Here is a 15,123-nt window from a genome sequence, read left to right as displayed (position 1 = left end):
CCTCTCCTGCTCTTCCTGCTTCCTATATAAGGAAAAAATGTTTCCCTCTCACTCATTCTTCACGATCACACCTGGTATGTGCTCTCTCTCTCTCATTAGTTTCTTTCTCTCTCTATTTTTCTCTCTGTTTCTCTCTCGCTCATTCTTCACGATCACGGTATGTCCTCTCTTCTCATTGCACTCTCTATATTTCTCTCTCTCTCTCTCTGTTTATCTCTCACTGATCTGTGCTCTCATTCCTCTCTCTGATTTCTCTCTCTGTTTGTTTTCTTAGTGAACAATGGACATTGCTGCTCCTTCAGAAAAGGTATAGTTTCCTAAATCATTAAATTTTGGTTTCATTTGCTTAATCCAGCATATTTTGAATTGTATTATGTTTGAAATCGTAGGTTGTGTGTTCTAAATATGTAAATTTTTTCCTGAAAAATTCACTGCTCTGCTCAATAGGACAATTTTTTTTTGTAATACGTATGGAAGGTTTATGTTTCCTTTTTCTCACTGCTCTGTACTCTCTCTGTATATTTTGAATCACCACAGTTTGCTTCCACATCTTCACGATATCATAGGGACTATATCGAGCTGGAATCGCTTGGTAAATAAATAAACGTATCTCATAGTGTTTTTGACTGCCTATGCCTCCTTTAATTTTATGTTAGTGTCTTTGACTGCCTCTGCTTCCTTTAATTTTATGTTTTTATACATACAGGTGAGGGTGGTTTCGCACATGTTTTTAAATGCACAAATCTTGTGGACGATCAAATGTATGCCGTGAAGAAGATATTTTTCAATTATGATATTGGAAACAAGTTGAGGTATATACTGTCTTCTGATTAGGCAAAGTGCTTTTTTTTTATCTTTTATTATGTTTGTTAGGAAAATGTTTATTTATAAAATAATGTCATGCAGGGAAGCTCATATACTGTGCTCTATGGAACATGATAGGATAGTCAGATATATAGATGTAAGCTTACAGTACCATCATTTGAGCTTCCATCATATTTCCTTTTTGTTTCTTACTATCTAGGATGCATTCTAATATTTCCATCATATTTACTTGTTTCTTACCATGTAGTCATGGATTGAAGTTGGGTTTGTAGATAAAGAGGATGATAAATCGAAAAAAGAAGATGATGATTCGAAAAAGAAACATAAGAGTGGAAGTGATGATGATTTTGATGGCTCTTCCTGTCTGTTCATTGTAATGGAATGTTGCGAAAGGTAAGAAGATTGCTTTACTTAAAATGTCTTATGATTCCGGTTTATATCTAACTGTTTATGTTTTTAATGTTGTGTAGCACCCTGAAAAAAAAATTGATGGATCCAATTAGGGAAGAAATGGCGCTGAAATACTTTCGTCAAATCGTTGAAGGTTTACAATTCCTTCACTCCAAAGGTATAATTCATCGAGACCTCTCGAGGGGCAATATATTGTTTGATGCTCAGGATGATGTGAAGATTGGCGATTTTGGTTTGGGTGAGTTTCTTTATTGTAGATACTTTTAAATGCTTTATAGATTTCTAATTAGATAAAGTGCTTATTCATATTACTTTTGTTCTAGCAACATTTCTGGATAACAATCCAACTGGTTCTCCACTCACGGCGGGTACTTTGCTGTATAAGGCACCCGAGGCGGATAAGGGAACAACCGATAAAGTTGACATGTACAGTGCAGGTGTTTTGCTTTTTGAGTTGCTATATCATTTCACCACTGAAACTGAGAGGCAAGCTGCTATAGGGAAGCTGAAAAAAGCACCCGAAGAGGAAAAGTTACCTCAAGATTGGCAGTACCCAGCATATACTGATTTGTTGTTCAAGTTGGTCAAGGAAGAACCAACTGAGCGTCCCTCCGCTACTGAGGTTTCACAACAACTTTCTCCGAGGTAAACCTGCTTTTTGTTATCTGTTTCTTACTTTGTCTTTTTTTTTTAAAATATATGCATTGTTAACAAGTCTTGGATTTTGTTTGTAAACTGGACTCATCATTTCAGTGTCTAGCAACACCAATCATATTATAATCATACGGCACAAGTTCAGGTTATCTTTTGTTTTTTTAGATTTTTTTTTTTCCGTGTAAATGTTTGTGATTCTTGAGGCTTTATTTTTGAAAGGATGAGGGTTGATTGTGTTGTCAGTAATTAAACCATCAACTGTGAAAACTGTGTTCCCCTGTTGGTCTAATATGATTTTGTGTTGGTTGTCTTATAGGTAGGTGGCTGCCTCAAGAATCACATGCCTTGCTCTGATGATAATGATGGTGGTGGTTTTGGCAGGTTTCTCTCAACAAATAAGGAATAAGGTTTTTTAGAAAATAAAACGGAAGTCTGTTCAAAACATGTATTTTGGATATCGACTTTGTAACAAACATGTCTTTTATGTTTTGTTTTGTAACAAATAATTGTGCCGCAGCTGAGGATGTGGACTAGTTTCTGAATTCCTCTTGTTTTGAGATAGAAAGAAATTCTTATCTTAGTCTGTGTATGGGATGAATGAATAGCCAGGCCCGCAGAGTGATTCTGCATATGGATGAATAATACTTGGGACTGATCTTAACTGAATTAGTAATGTAGCTCTGCTGAGCCTTTTCTTTCTGATGTTGGAGAAGTTTCTGAAAGATTTGGTCTAGTTTCTTTACAACAACAAATTCTTTCTGATATCTTCAAAGGGAAGAAATGTGAGTATGAGCTTGTGGAATGTCAATGGAGGAGTAGCTGCTATTAGAAAAATGATATATATATTTCAAAAGGGTTCTTCTGGCTGTTGATGGTGTGGATAAATTAAATCAACTAGAAAGCTTAGGTGGAAACCATGACTGGTTCTGCGAGGGAAGCAGAATCATCATAACAGCTAGCTAGGGATGAACATCTGCTGATAAGGAATGGTGTTGATCGAATGTACAGAGTTGAGAGATTAAATCCTGATGACCCTTTTGCCAGACGGCTTTCAAGAAAGACCAGCCAGAAAATGGCTATGTAGAACTGTCCAACCCTCTTTGTCTGCCAAACTAGGCCTATGTTAATGGTGTTAATGGCCATCGAACTTGAGTCACGGTTTTTCAACGACAACGTGCCAAATAATTACTGCTCTTTATTTTTCTCAAAATACTTTAGTTATTTTGTTTTGAATTTTGATTTGTGCAGATAGGGAAGAGAAGACAAGTCATTGTAATATGTGGTCTAGGAAAGTCCATTCTTTGTAGATCTGTGGCTCTGCTGTGGATTGGCTTGATGTGCAATGCAGAGAAGTGCGTTGAGAAGCCTAACAGTGGGGGGAATCGATTGGACAAGGTTTCTCTATCGTTGGGGTTTGTTTTGTGGGGGCTTGTTCTGTTTTTGAGCGTATGGTTCAGTCGAGGTGATGGCTACAGAGGTAAGATTCCTTTTGACGTTTTGGTCGTGTACCAGTGGCGATTTCCTAGTAGTTTTCATACAAGTTGCAAACAGCAAACAAGACATTGGTTGATTATGAATTGGATATGCTGGAATAATATTAGCTTAGAAATGAATTTGTTTTGAGTTAGCTCAAGTGCAGATAGTTTGTATTCTTATTTGGATGGACCCGGTATTTTTATTTTGAGTTAGCTCAATCTCTCTCTCTCTCTCTCTCTCTCGACTTTATGATGATACCAAAAAGTGCTTTAATTTGCAGGTCTAGTGTCGAAGAGGTCAGGGAGAATCAAATAGGGATGGAGAACAAGGGAGTTGCAATTTTTCTTATATGCTTAAGTTTTGGACTGGTAGCTCTCGGGAGATTATTTGTAGATATGTTATTGAGTGCTTATACAGCAGTTTGTTTGGAAAAAACCAACAGAAAGGTCCAGGAAATTTTGTTGGAAGAGCTCTTCCTGGTTCTCATTGCTCAGCTGTAGCATTATCATATTGATACTATCCTTTTAGTGTTTGTTACATATTCTTTTCCATATTTATCTTCTTGGAATCTTGTGCCATGTTTTTCAGTGGACTTATATATCGAGTAATATTTATAGAATTCAGATTTAATTATGCATGATGAATATATTTATATATAATAACACTCTTCCAACTCTTGCATTTTTTAAGTTGGGATATCAAATTTAGTTTCCCTTATTTTAATTCACGCTAGAATAATCGTTATAGCCACAACCACGTATCTGCATCTTACAAACTACGTAGAAATTGAAGCAAATATGACACGCCACACCTCAACTCAAGCAAGAGAATAATATGTACCAAATATCGAATAGTGCTTACTTATAGTAACAGCGATCCAACAATGTATTGTATGTAATTGGCATTATACAAGCAAATGGGCTGCTACATCCAAAATTGAAGAAAGAAAACCATAAACACCATTAAATGAAAGAAAAAAAAAATCAAATATGATAAATAGATTTTAACAACCTCTACAATCCGTAGTTCTGACATCCTCACAATATTATTATGTACACGTCTCCATTCTCTTTCTACAAATTCTTGATTAAAATTTGACAACAAAATGCTCCAATCATGATGTGGGCTCAAGACTGAAGAATCTGCCCACCAAAAAATGCACTAGTATTTATAACTGTCAAGCAAAACCTGACAATAATAATCTAAAAATATTTGGAACCAGATTGTGGTGGCGGAGGTGCTACTCGATTAGGAGTACGACGGCTGCTGGAGTTTGATCTAGATCTCACATCACCATTCTGTACTGCATCACTGTAACCATTGGATGAAGACCTAGATGAATCACCATAAGAATTGTAGTCAACAGAACCATTTGCAGCTGCATCAAATGCAGATCTCCAGTCATCACCTGTCGCACCACTAGTCCTCGGGCTACTTTCTGCAACATAAGGTGATCCAATGGCTTAAACTTCTAAAGAGGAACACAACTGTAGGAAACCTATAATCACTGTTACCTTTGAAACACCAATTTCTACAGATTCAATAGGTAGAAAAGAAACACCAAGGGCTTGCTACTTTAAAATCAATCATGAAATTTGAAAACCTTCAAGCAATGACTAAGCTCAGTGAAATAACCATGGACAAACAGTATAGCCTAGGTTAAAACCTAGAATAGAATCCAGTCAAACACAATATTCTTTCTTACCAAGCCATCAATCTGTTGACCCAATGATTAGTAAAACAAATACTTACCATAACCAAGCAAATAACAGGTGCAAAAGGCTCTACTAACACTGCATCATCTAAGAATGACATATACGTAACCTTACAGCATGGAGAGGATGTTTCCATGAATAAACCAATGCGAACTATTTTGTAGATAGCAACTTTTCCACAACTACACAATTTAATTAAATAATGGCAACCTTCCCACTGTGCAAGGTCTAACTTAAATAAACACTTACTAGCTACATACCTAATCCAACACTGCCATTAGACCAGCTAGATACAGCGGCGGCTCGGTTATCATGAATGCTGAGTTGGCGTGCCAGTTTTGATAGGAGAGAGGATTGCTTCGAGTAACGTTCCCTCCTTCGCTTCACATTCTGGTCCTCTTGAAGCAACTCTTCAATCCTTTGTGTGCTTTGAGCACTAAAAATGGTCAAATACTTAAGTTATGATTACAAAGTTCTTTTGATTGGATTGTTACATGAATCTTAACAGAAGAAAGATGTACAACACATTTTGCATTTCAATTGCTAACACTTTGCACATTGATGGTCAAAGTAGCAAAAAAGAGTAATCAGTGATCCAGGAAGTACAAAGCCCTTCTGGGCTGCCTGTACAGTGACAGGATTTGGACAAAAAATGTAGCAAGAAAAACAAATGTTGATATTATAAAAATTGTGGTGAACCTGATGGAGCTATATAATTGATTTAGCATGTCTTCCTTGGCTTTCTCAACCTGACAAAGAACAACTGCCTGCCCACCAAATAACAAAGTCTGTTAGAAACTATATACTAATAGCCAACAGCAAAGACGAATGAATAAGTTGAAGCAAACTTACTTTTGGAACATTAGCTGCCAAACTATTCAAAACTGCTTCAACATAACCACGTACTTCTTGTGACATCCATCGAAGTTCTTCTTCAGGGTCAACAGGTCTTTGAGCCATTGTGTCCTGCCCATAAACAACCACAAAAAGTAGATCAATCAATTGCCAGATTAAATTAACCCAATAAACATCCCAGGTATATCAGAAAGTCATCAACGCCAATAATGCACTTGAAAACTGATGTTTAATGGAACTCCATGTGGTAGAGAAGTATAGCTAGTAATTCGTTTTTATACTTCGAAGATAAGAAATATAGCCAATCCAACCTACAACTGCTCCCCTGTCACATATTAGATGCACCAAGATAAGGTATCAAGAAAACACATCCAGAAAATCATCTCAAACATTTTTCTGACCCCTACAAATACATCAGAACATAGAAGAATACACACAGAACACTGAGGGGTAAAACAAAGGGCATAAAAACAGAAAACTCACAAGAGATCCATCAGAAAGACTCTGCCGCAAGGGCGGACCACCTGAAACCTTCATCTGTCCTTTTGAAGGTTGAATAACATTTCTTATCTTACTCAACCATTCAACCTTGTCAGCCACACTCTCAGCCTTCAAAACAACAGCACTGTGGGCTGCAGGATCAATAAAGATTGAGTGAAAATGTACAGTAATGTTCAACCATAATTCAACACGAAAGTATCAGCCCGATAAATATTAACAAATACCTTTAAGAACAGTTTTATAGGGAACCTTGCTGGTTATCTTGAACACCAGACTAGGTGCTTTCTCTGACCCATTAGCCTTCTTGTCCTTTGAACTTTTTGATGACAGTTCTTCATCATCTGGAGCTTCTTCAATATTACATTCCTGCAAGTAAATAGATGACATGGGAGATCAGCCTCTGTAACTGAATTCTGCTATAATTTCAGACGAGCTTTCCTAAGGATGTGCAAGCATGGCTGCATGGGAGGTGCATATGTGTGTGTGTGCCAATTGATAATAGAGAAAGCCATCTCAATAATAGGGAGAGGGAGATGGGACAAATAATCCACTAAGGCCCAAGACCTCATCAACAAATTGAGAATTCCAAGATCAGGAATAAAATAATGATGCTTCACCATACCTCCAAAGTAATGACACCATGAAAGTGTCTTTCCTCTTGCTTTCTAGTGTAGCCAAGCTGCAAACACAAAACCATAAGGGAGATCCCTACTGTACAAAAACAAATGATGGCGACATACATATACATATACACACTGTACAAGTAAAAACCCTATACTTATTGGTTTAGCCTTCGGAAATTGAGAAGGGGTTCATTTGAATCAAATTCGATGGAAATGCAGTGATTTTGGAAGCATATAGCTAAATAGCTTCATTACCGAGTTAAGCCATTGGAGTTTCCAGAATCTTGTGTTTATAAGCTATGTTATAAGATCTAAATAATCAAAATGCTTATGGCTAGTTGTTGTCACGGCTTCAATACTTCGGAAAATATGAAAACAATGTCTGGTCTTAGTAATTATGAACAAGGTAAAGAGAATAGTAAGTAGTGAAATTAAAATAGTGGGGAAAAAAAACAAAAAATGAATTTTCCTGTGAAGAAAGAAAAAATCCACAACCAGTGATCTTAGATAAGCAACATTATAGAAAAATAAAATTTGTCATTTATTCAGGAGATTTCAGTTACTCGGTATCAGATCCATATTATGTCAGCTGAAATCCGGGGACCTATAGTAGTAGTTTAGAAGTCAAAAACTTCATAAAAGAAGTTACAAACCTCTGAAATCCGGGGACCTATAGTAGTAGTTTAGAAGTCAAAAACTTCATAAAAGAAGTTACAAACCTTTCCTGTCTTCTCGTTCAAAACAAACCATCGCCTGCTCCATCCATTAGTTTTTGCACTTTTCTTCAACAGGAAACCTGCATATGAAGATTTTGATAAAGTGTTAAATGTCAATCAAGAAATATAGCTAAAGGAGCAAAGGGAATCAAAGAATCGAATCCCACTGAGGCCCATGATCAAAGGGACCAACAAGTCGGCTTTTTATTCAGTCTTTGCCCCTGCCCTAAAAAGTTTACACTAATAAGAACACCTTCACGTCAATAAGATTAAATAATACCCATATCCCAGTAATTATGCTTTAGTAGAACATGGATCACAGAAACTCAAGTAAGAGGGTGGATGGGGTATAGACTATACAGAGAGATCTCTTACGGAGTTACCACCCACTGAAGTGAAGATAGAGAAACAACACAGGACTTGGGAAAGAATTGAATGTCATATCTCATAAGGACATGATAATGAAAACCAAAAAGTCCATTGACCCTTTTCTTAAAAGATTACACCAATAAGGAGACTGCTATCATCCAAGAGGGAAGGCTGAGAATAGAATTTCCCAATTCTTATATCAATGAATGAAAATGACAAGCCAACTTAATAAATAGTGCAGCAATTTCAAATCTTCAGAAGCTAATGGATCTTTCAATTTTCTTATGAAGCAAAGATGGATAGCTTCTTTAACACCACTGAAAAACTATTTAAGCTGTCAATGTATTTACCCTACATAAAAACTAACAATATTTTAAAAAGGACACATAGGAATCATTATCGCAAAAGTCATTATGAGTAAACCCAGTGACGTATCATACATGTAGTTTCAACACGAACCTGCCGTTATCTCTCCTTCAGGACCAGCAGTCTTCAAAGCAGAGCCCTCCTTTTCTTCTTTGTCTGCCGGACCGGATTTATCCTTCATCGATTTCAAGCTTCCTCCAGTTTGCTGACCACCAGTTTGAGGGCTGGTAGCCTATATTGAGGATGGAACACGTTATAGAGCAAGGAAAAGACCAATAGTAAAGAATTATAGCTAACAAAGCAAGTATGTACTCAATTCATTCATCTTCAGAAGTCCCTCCAATTTACGACGACTAAAAAGACTGCCTACCCTGTTTAATGTTGCTTGCTCCACCTCTTGTCCTTTCTTGGAGGATCGGTTCTTCAGCTCTTCTTCGCGACGTTGCCTTTCCATCCTTAATATACCCAAATAAATAAAATATCAGATGAAACACAGGGAATAAACAATCGCAAAACCATCAGTATGTTAAAGCTAAAACAAGCTAGAAAAAAAAATCCCTTGCCATTCTGTGGAGAACTTGGAGGGAAAGGAACTCAAGAGACTTTGATGAATTGAAAACCCTGTTCAAAACTTCATGGATATACAATTTCATTCTTTGGTAACTTGTGTCTGTAATACGAATGAACATCTGTTCTTGTAACTAGTTATCACTGCCGTACCCAGGTGGCAATACTTGGTGCCTTTCTAATATATATTCTTCAAAAAAAAAACAAATAGACAAAAGGCGCACCCCACAGCCCCAAAGAGCGACATAGACAGACATAAACAAATTTCCTTTCAGCTTTTGAAAAAGAAAATTACCTCCTTTGCACCAGACGTATGAAGTGTTGTGGAGGCACAAAAGCTCGCTCCATGTCCACTAATGCAACAACCATTTTCTTTGCTTCATTCTTAAACCCATCTAAAGCAGCACTTGCAATGGCAACAACCTTTTATGAAATCAAAACTACTTGAGCTTTAGCATAAGAAGATTTCAATACATGGACAGTGTCTAATTAATCAAGCAGACAATAACAAAAAAAACCTGAGACAACAAAGTTGTACAGAATATGTAAGAATCATACCTCTCTTTTGAAACGCGGGTATCTTCCCAAACCTGGAGTTGCATTTGCAGAAGCAGAAACTATATCTACCAGGACCCGGTGTACCTGTTTTATCAATCAGCTTTACTTCTATGAGTGACATGTTATAGAGCCAAGAGTTCATAAATAAATTTTCATGCACAACTATCTCTACAGAAAAATAGTATATCAAATTATCAGCATTTTTCTTTCCAAATGCAGCATTAGCATTTATAAATGCATAGGCCCACTCATGGTTGAAAAGGAATGAATGCTAAACAGTCTACGTACATAATTTATAGGGTTACAAAAGCTGCAGAAGTTCAAACTCAAAAAATTAACATAAATATATTGACAGCATTACCTCATCCACGCAAATACGAGATGGATCTTTTGCAAGTTCCAGAACACCTTTAATTAAAGATCTCAAACCCTTCTCAGGGGAAATAAGGTATGGCTGATAACCATCTGCTTCTAACACAATCTAACAGTAAATGAATAACAAAAAAGTCATAGGAGATACAAAATTCTTGAAGCAGCAGCAGCTATGCCACAAGAACAGAATTGTTGAAAAGCACAATGCGAAACATACTCTCTTGACATTATTTATATCAAAATGTCGGTCCAAAGGCAGCTGCTTAATCCTATTTGGAAAATTCCCCTCAAAGCTGGCAACAATTTTCCACCCAGCACCCTGCAATAGAATATCATTATTTCCATGAACTCTCAAACAAGACCATTCTCAAGAACCATCACAATTTCATCACTAGAATGTACCCATGAACAGTTTCAATTACTCTCAAATAATAAAAGCAACAAATGACAACAAATTCGAACAGAACACAAGCAAACAATATGTAAGTATTAAAAGAGGAGATTATTTCAGCTATAGGTGCTGATCGGTTGGATGTGTATGAGTGTATGGGTCTGGAAATGTATTGAGTCCGAGTGTTGAGATATTAAGAGACAACATATCCTAGGAAGCATCTTTAAGTTCAATTAACAATCAGATTACTATGTCAAGGGAATACTTTGTTTAAGACATATTAGATCCCCAATAGAATCTATTATAAAGAAGAGGGTTCCTTCTGAGAGGCATTTATTCATATCATTCTCTATTACATCTTAATTCAAGTTCTCTTCCTTCCATCGTTGAAAATTTGAAATTATTTACCTTAAGATTGGCTTTAAGACAATAAAATGCATGCAAAAAGACGACAGGGGAATTTGAAATGCTGAAGAGCAAAGTAGAACAAGTAACTATGTCTCACCTCACCAGTGGCGATATGCTGAAGAAATCTATCCTCAAATTCACGGCAAAGTTCCAAAGCTATAGCTCTTGTACCCTCAGCACTATGCACCATCTGTTCACCAAGCCTTACTAACTCATCCTGAACTATTTGAGATTTCCCTTGTAACCTACATGGGCATACATCAATGAAAATGTTAGGAAATTAGACTTTCTAAAGAATGCACAATCACTTTACATTTTCTCACAAGCTGGTCTACCAGAATTCAGGAAGAGGTTGAAGGCCAATTGATAATAAATATGGAATTTTTCTTGATGGTTCACTTTTTAGATTTCATTAACCTAAAGGCTCCAAGATTAGCCTTTACGAGCCGAGAAGGTCAAATTTATGAATAATGTTAACAAATTAGTTTAAATTGGACAAATTAAACTTTCAATTAATCAATTTCTTCATCATAAAATTTGGCATAGGTATCAATGCTTTCAATAAGCAAAACAGAAAAGAGTCCGACAAGGACAATGACGGGGAGCTAAAGTAAACTAAGTGATTCAGGTAAATTAATAAATGTCAAGACAGATATTTAGAAACCATTACCCAGAAAGGAGGTTTGGAAGCCGAACTTTCATGCGCTTTCGTATCTGCTGTGCCAACACCTCAACCAATGCTAATCTGCCAAGCTTGCTTTGAGGTGCTCCAGTAAGTATAGATGTCAAGCTTTCACTCTCTGCCCTCCATGCAGTTTCCAAAGAGCTTTCAGATCCAGGTTGTGCAGAAGCTATTGCAACTGATTGACCAATTAGAGCAACAAATGGTATATCTGTCGTTTTGGATGGCCCTTGATTTAAAAGGAGAGCCTGAACAGCTGCAAGAGCTTTGTGATCCGAAGAGGCTTGATCTATCTTACTAATTATGCCAATAGTTCTGGTACCTGAACATGATTAGATGCCCATTTCATCACTAAGAAAGAGGAGAAAATAACAAAAATGAGGACCAGAGAATACAATACTATCATTTATTTAATAAATTCCTTTTCGCGGACTTCATCACATGTTATCCAAAATGTTATGAGTGGTTAAAATATAGCATTCCATTAACTGACTAGCGATAAAAGCATCTAATGAGTAATGAAGCCGCTAAGTAAGACAAAACAGACTTGAGACATAATCAAGTGTTCAATCCACATTACAAGACAAACAAATGTTAATCTCGTGCTTATGTTTGTAGGTGCTGATCCCTTTACTTCAGATCCATGTAGTTATTGTGGTCCAAGTCAAGATGCTGATTAAAAATGCATATAATGGTTGAGAGGGACAAATTTTCTTGTAATGCTATTTTGACATTGTCTTTGTCATTGATAGCTACGAAATAGCATATATAACGCAAGTTATAAATGATTATAACTCCTAGTTTTTTAATCATTCATAGGTGACATGTCTCTCAGCAATCCTAGCATATTTATTCAAGCACTTTAACTTTGACAACGATAATTACACAAACCTTTTTTTTCGAATGTTCAACTTTTTGGTTCCTTTTTTCTTTTTGGCATTTGGGAATTCAAACCTGAAACTTTGATGGTAAATGCCTTTAGCAGTGGAGGTGGTAAACAATTACATGGACCCAAGTAAACAAAACACCAAGCATGCTGACAAACATGGTATAAATATTGCTTACCTTTTTTTGAATGGAAATATTGCTTACTTTTTAGCAACTAGCAAATAACTGTAGATCCTAATTTTGATTAATACTTTCATAGATGTTTGCTTTTTGACTGTTTATATGTTGTAAATTTTTTAATCATCCATTTAAGCAACTGCATTCTCATCTTCCAAAGTTCTACAATTGTTCAAAGAATATGGCATAATATATAGGAATGTTGAAAATTAAGAAAGCTAACTGGTACCCTCACTCACACCTCCCCCACCCACCAAAAGGAAACAGAGTAAATATGAAACAAGATCAACGGTCATTTACCATCTCCATCATATTCCTTTGCAACTCTGAGGGCGCGAGAAGAAGCAATTTCAGATGCTTGAGCCGCAGGAATTATAACTAGCAAAATGGCATCATTGTGCTCAGCATATTCACTAACCTGTGCAAAGAGGTCAAAAAGATACCACTTAATACTTTCATTAAGTGACAAAACTAAAGGAAAAGAAAACCTGATTGAGCCACATTTTTTCATTATGAATACCAAAAACAACACCCACAAGAACAATAACATACATTACACTAGATTCTAAAAGTAAGTAACGCTTGAAACATGCCAAAACTTACCACCAAATCATCCATGAAACGTTGATCCAGTCCAGGTAAATCAATTAGCTTCAGTGGAGGTGCTGGGGAAAAAAAAATCAGATGACAAAAAGAGATGCACAATGAAAAAAAATCACTTTTCAATTGCTCAATTTTTCTTCGAAAATGATGGACAAACAAAGTTTAACTCAAATGTTCAAGAGACTTGAAGACTTTCATTCGTGAACGAACCTGTGCTCGTACGAAGCTTCAAATATATTTCATCTCGGGTCTTGATTGAGCCACCCTTACTTAGCCTATCCTGCAAGGAATGCCGTAAAGCACCTACACCACAACAATAAAACTTAAAAGTAGCACATCAAAGGATCAGAAAGGATCTGTATGAGAGCATTGCATATAGTCTCAAGAAGTAGCTTAACATAATATTCCACACATTGTAGCTTAGTTACTGATGCTACAGCAAGACTCATTGAGCTTAGAAATGAACTATGGAAATATTATTTTTGCTAAATGTCCTTTTTCATCCCAAAAAGGTATTAACCAGTTGAAAAGCTTTTAGATCACTATGATTAGCCAGCTCCAAGTGATAGGTTTTGATGTAGCTCAGATGGGCTTTTTAATTCCATTGAGTTCTCCACTTTCTTCACTTGTCTAAATTTCTACACCTACGATTGCATCAGGTTTGATGGACAAGGGCACCATAAAGTTGCACGGTGGGGAAATGAAATAGCATTTATTAAGGCAGACATTGCAATGTTTATGACTTAACGGAGTCTGTAGTGTTGGTCTTGATATTAATCTAAAACCAAAAGAAACTCAAAACGAACTATTAAGTAATACACAGAAAATAGCGGTCACTGACTTGCAGAAACTTGTTGTGATTTGTTGTCAATTTGTAGTATAATTGATTTGCTGCTCAGAGAGCCATCCTTCTGTAGATCAATGCTTATGGGAAGCCGAGTAGCACCATTTTCACCAGTTGGCTAAGTCCAAAAGTATGAACACATTTAGGAATCCAGATCAAGCTCTTGTTGAGTTAAACCAAAAAGAAGGTGCCATTCAACTTACCAGGATAGGATGCCCAATTAAACTGTTCAAAACTGCAGATTTACCAGCACCCTAACCAAATAGGAGAACTTAAATCAGGATCTCCAAGCAAAAACAAAATTATCAGCAAACAACATAATCAATTCAAGCTGATGTAAAAATAAAATAAATAGGTCCGTTAAATCTATCTAACATATATGGATCCGTGGATCACGATATTTTTCAAACTATTGATAAAAAGAAGTATATGTGTTCATCACTTCCACTTTTGAACAGCTGAAACACAATATAAAACAAGAAAAATCAAATAAACATATTTCAATCTATAAGTACACACAACAGTAACATACATATCACAGCCATGGTTACTACATATACGAATAATACGAGTAAAGGAAGAAAACGGAAGGTCAATGTGACATACAACGTTGCCGAGGGCAACAACATTGAGGAAAGTGGGGGAGCGCCTAGAAGTGGAGGAGCTTGAGTTTTCGTCAACATCTTCGTCGGCCAGCAACGCAGACGCTTGCCGCATCGACTCTGACAGCTGAACCAACTCCTCTATCGCCTCCATCTCTTGTTACAACAATCAGAGGATCCGATCAACTAGAAACCGATCGAGTATACGGAGAACGTTGAGTGGGAGATCGACTGATCCGAGTCGAAACCCTAAAATTGGGGTTCTCTTCCGGAATCGATGAGATCTGCGGCACTTGTAAAGATGTTGGCGATCAGGTTTCAACGATTTGAAAAACGAGAGAAAGGAAAACGTACTATAAATCTATAAGAAAACAGCAAGACGCTCCTCTTCTCTCGGGTTTGAAATGACCAGAAGCATGTTTTACCTTTTTCTTTATTTCTGTTCTCTGAAATTGCGAGTCGAGAGTTCTTTCCAGTGGTTGCTGTTGATTATTGAAGTGGTCTATGATTTTGAAATAAT

General features: G+C 36.6%; 2 protein-coding genes and 1 long non-coding RNA gene across 3 annotated transcripts; 2 read left to right on the top strand and 1 right to left on the bottom strand.

Annotated features, from left to right (window-relative positions):
* The first annotated feature begins 10 nt into the window (after positions 1 to 10).
* On the top strand, positions 11 to 813 carry LOC120010869. Its single transcript, XR_005470940.1, has 4 exons — positions 11 to 74; positions 275 to 307; positions 538 to 592; positions 707 to 813. It is a non-coding gene; the product is annotated as an uncharacterized LOC120010869 (long non-coding RNA).
* Positions 814 to 1,639: 826 nt separating this feature from the next.
* LOC120010868 (eukaryotic translation initiation factor 2-alpha kinase 3-like) lies at positions 1,640 to 2,432 on the top strand. The gene is made up of 2 exons (XM_038861770.1): positions 1,640 to 1,881; positions 2,207 to 2,432. Exons 1-2 carry the CDS (start codon positions 1,661 to 1,663, stop codon positions 2,208 to 2,210), a joined length of 225 nt encoding a protein of 74 aa, XP_038717698.1. The 5' UTR covers positions 1,640 to 1,660; the 3' UTR covers positions 2,211 to 2,432.
* A 1,899-nt stretch (positions 2,433 to 4,331) lies between these two features.
* Positions 4,332 to 15,081, bottom strand: LOC120010973 (dynamin-2A-like). The gene is made up of 22 exons (XM_038861951.1): positions 14,608 to 15,081; positions 14,205 to 14,255; positions 13,999 to 14,119; positions 13,368 to 13,460; positions 13,158 to 13,219; positions 12,855 to 12,972; positions 11,478 to 11,811; positions 10,905 to 11,052; positions 10,226 to 10,327; positions 9,998 to 10,117; positions 9,637 to 9,720; positions 9,374 to 9,501; positions 8,882 to 8,966; positions 8,605 to 8,743; positions 7,780 to 7,856; positions 7,060 to 7,116; positions 6,662 to 6,803; positions 6,420 to 6,568; positions 5,934 to 6,047; positions 5,781 to 5,848; positions 5,342 to 5,517; positions 4,332 to 4,804 (listed from the first exon to the last, which is right to left on the bottom strand). Exons 1-22 carry the CDS (start codon positions 14,755 to 14,757, stop codon positions 4,569 to 4,571), a joined length of 2,754 nt encoding a protein of 917 aa, XP_038717879.1. The 5' UTR covers positions 14,758 to 15,081; the 3' UTR covers positions 4,332 to 4,568.
* Between the last annotated feature and the right edge of the window lie 42 nt (positions 15,082 to 15,123).

The sequence above is a fragment of the Tripterygium wilfordii genome, chromosome 12 (assembly GCF_013401445.1).
Source record: "Tripterygium wilfordii isolate XIE 37 chromosome 12, ASM1340144v1, whole genome shotgun sequence".
Classification (NCBI taxonomy): domain Eukaryota; kingdom Viridiplantae; phylum Streptophyta; class Magnoliopsida; order Celastrales; family Celastraceae; genus Tripterygium; species Tripterygium wilfordii.
This window is presented reverse-complemented; position numbering and strand designations above follow the sequence as displayed.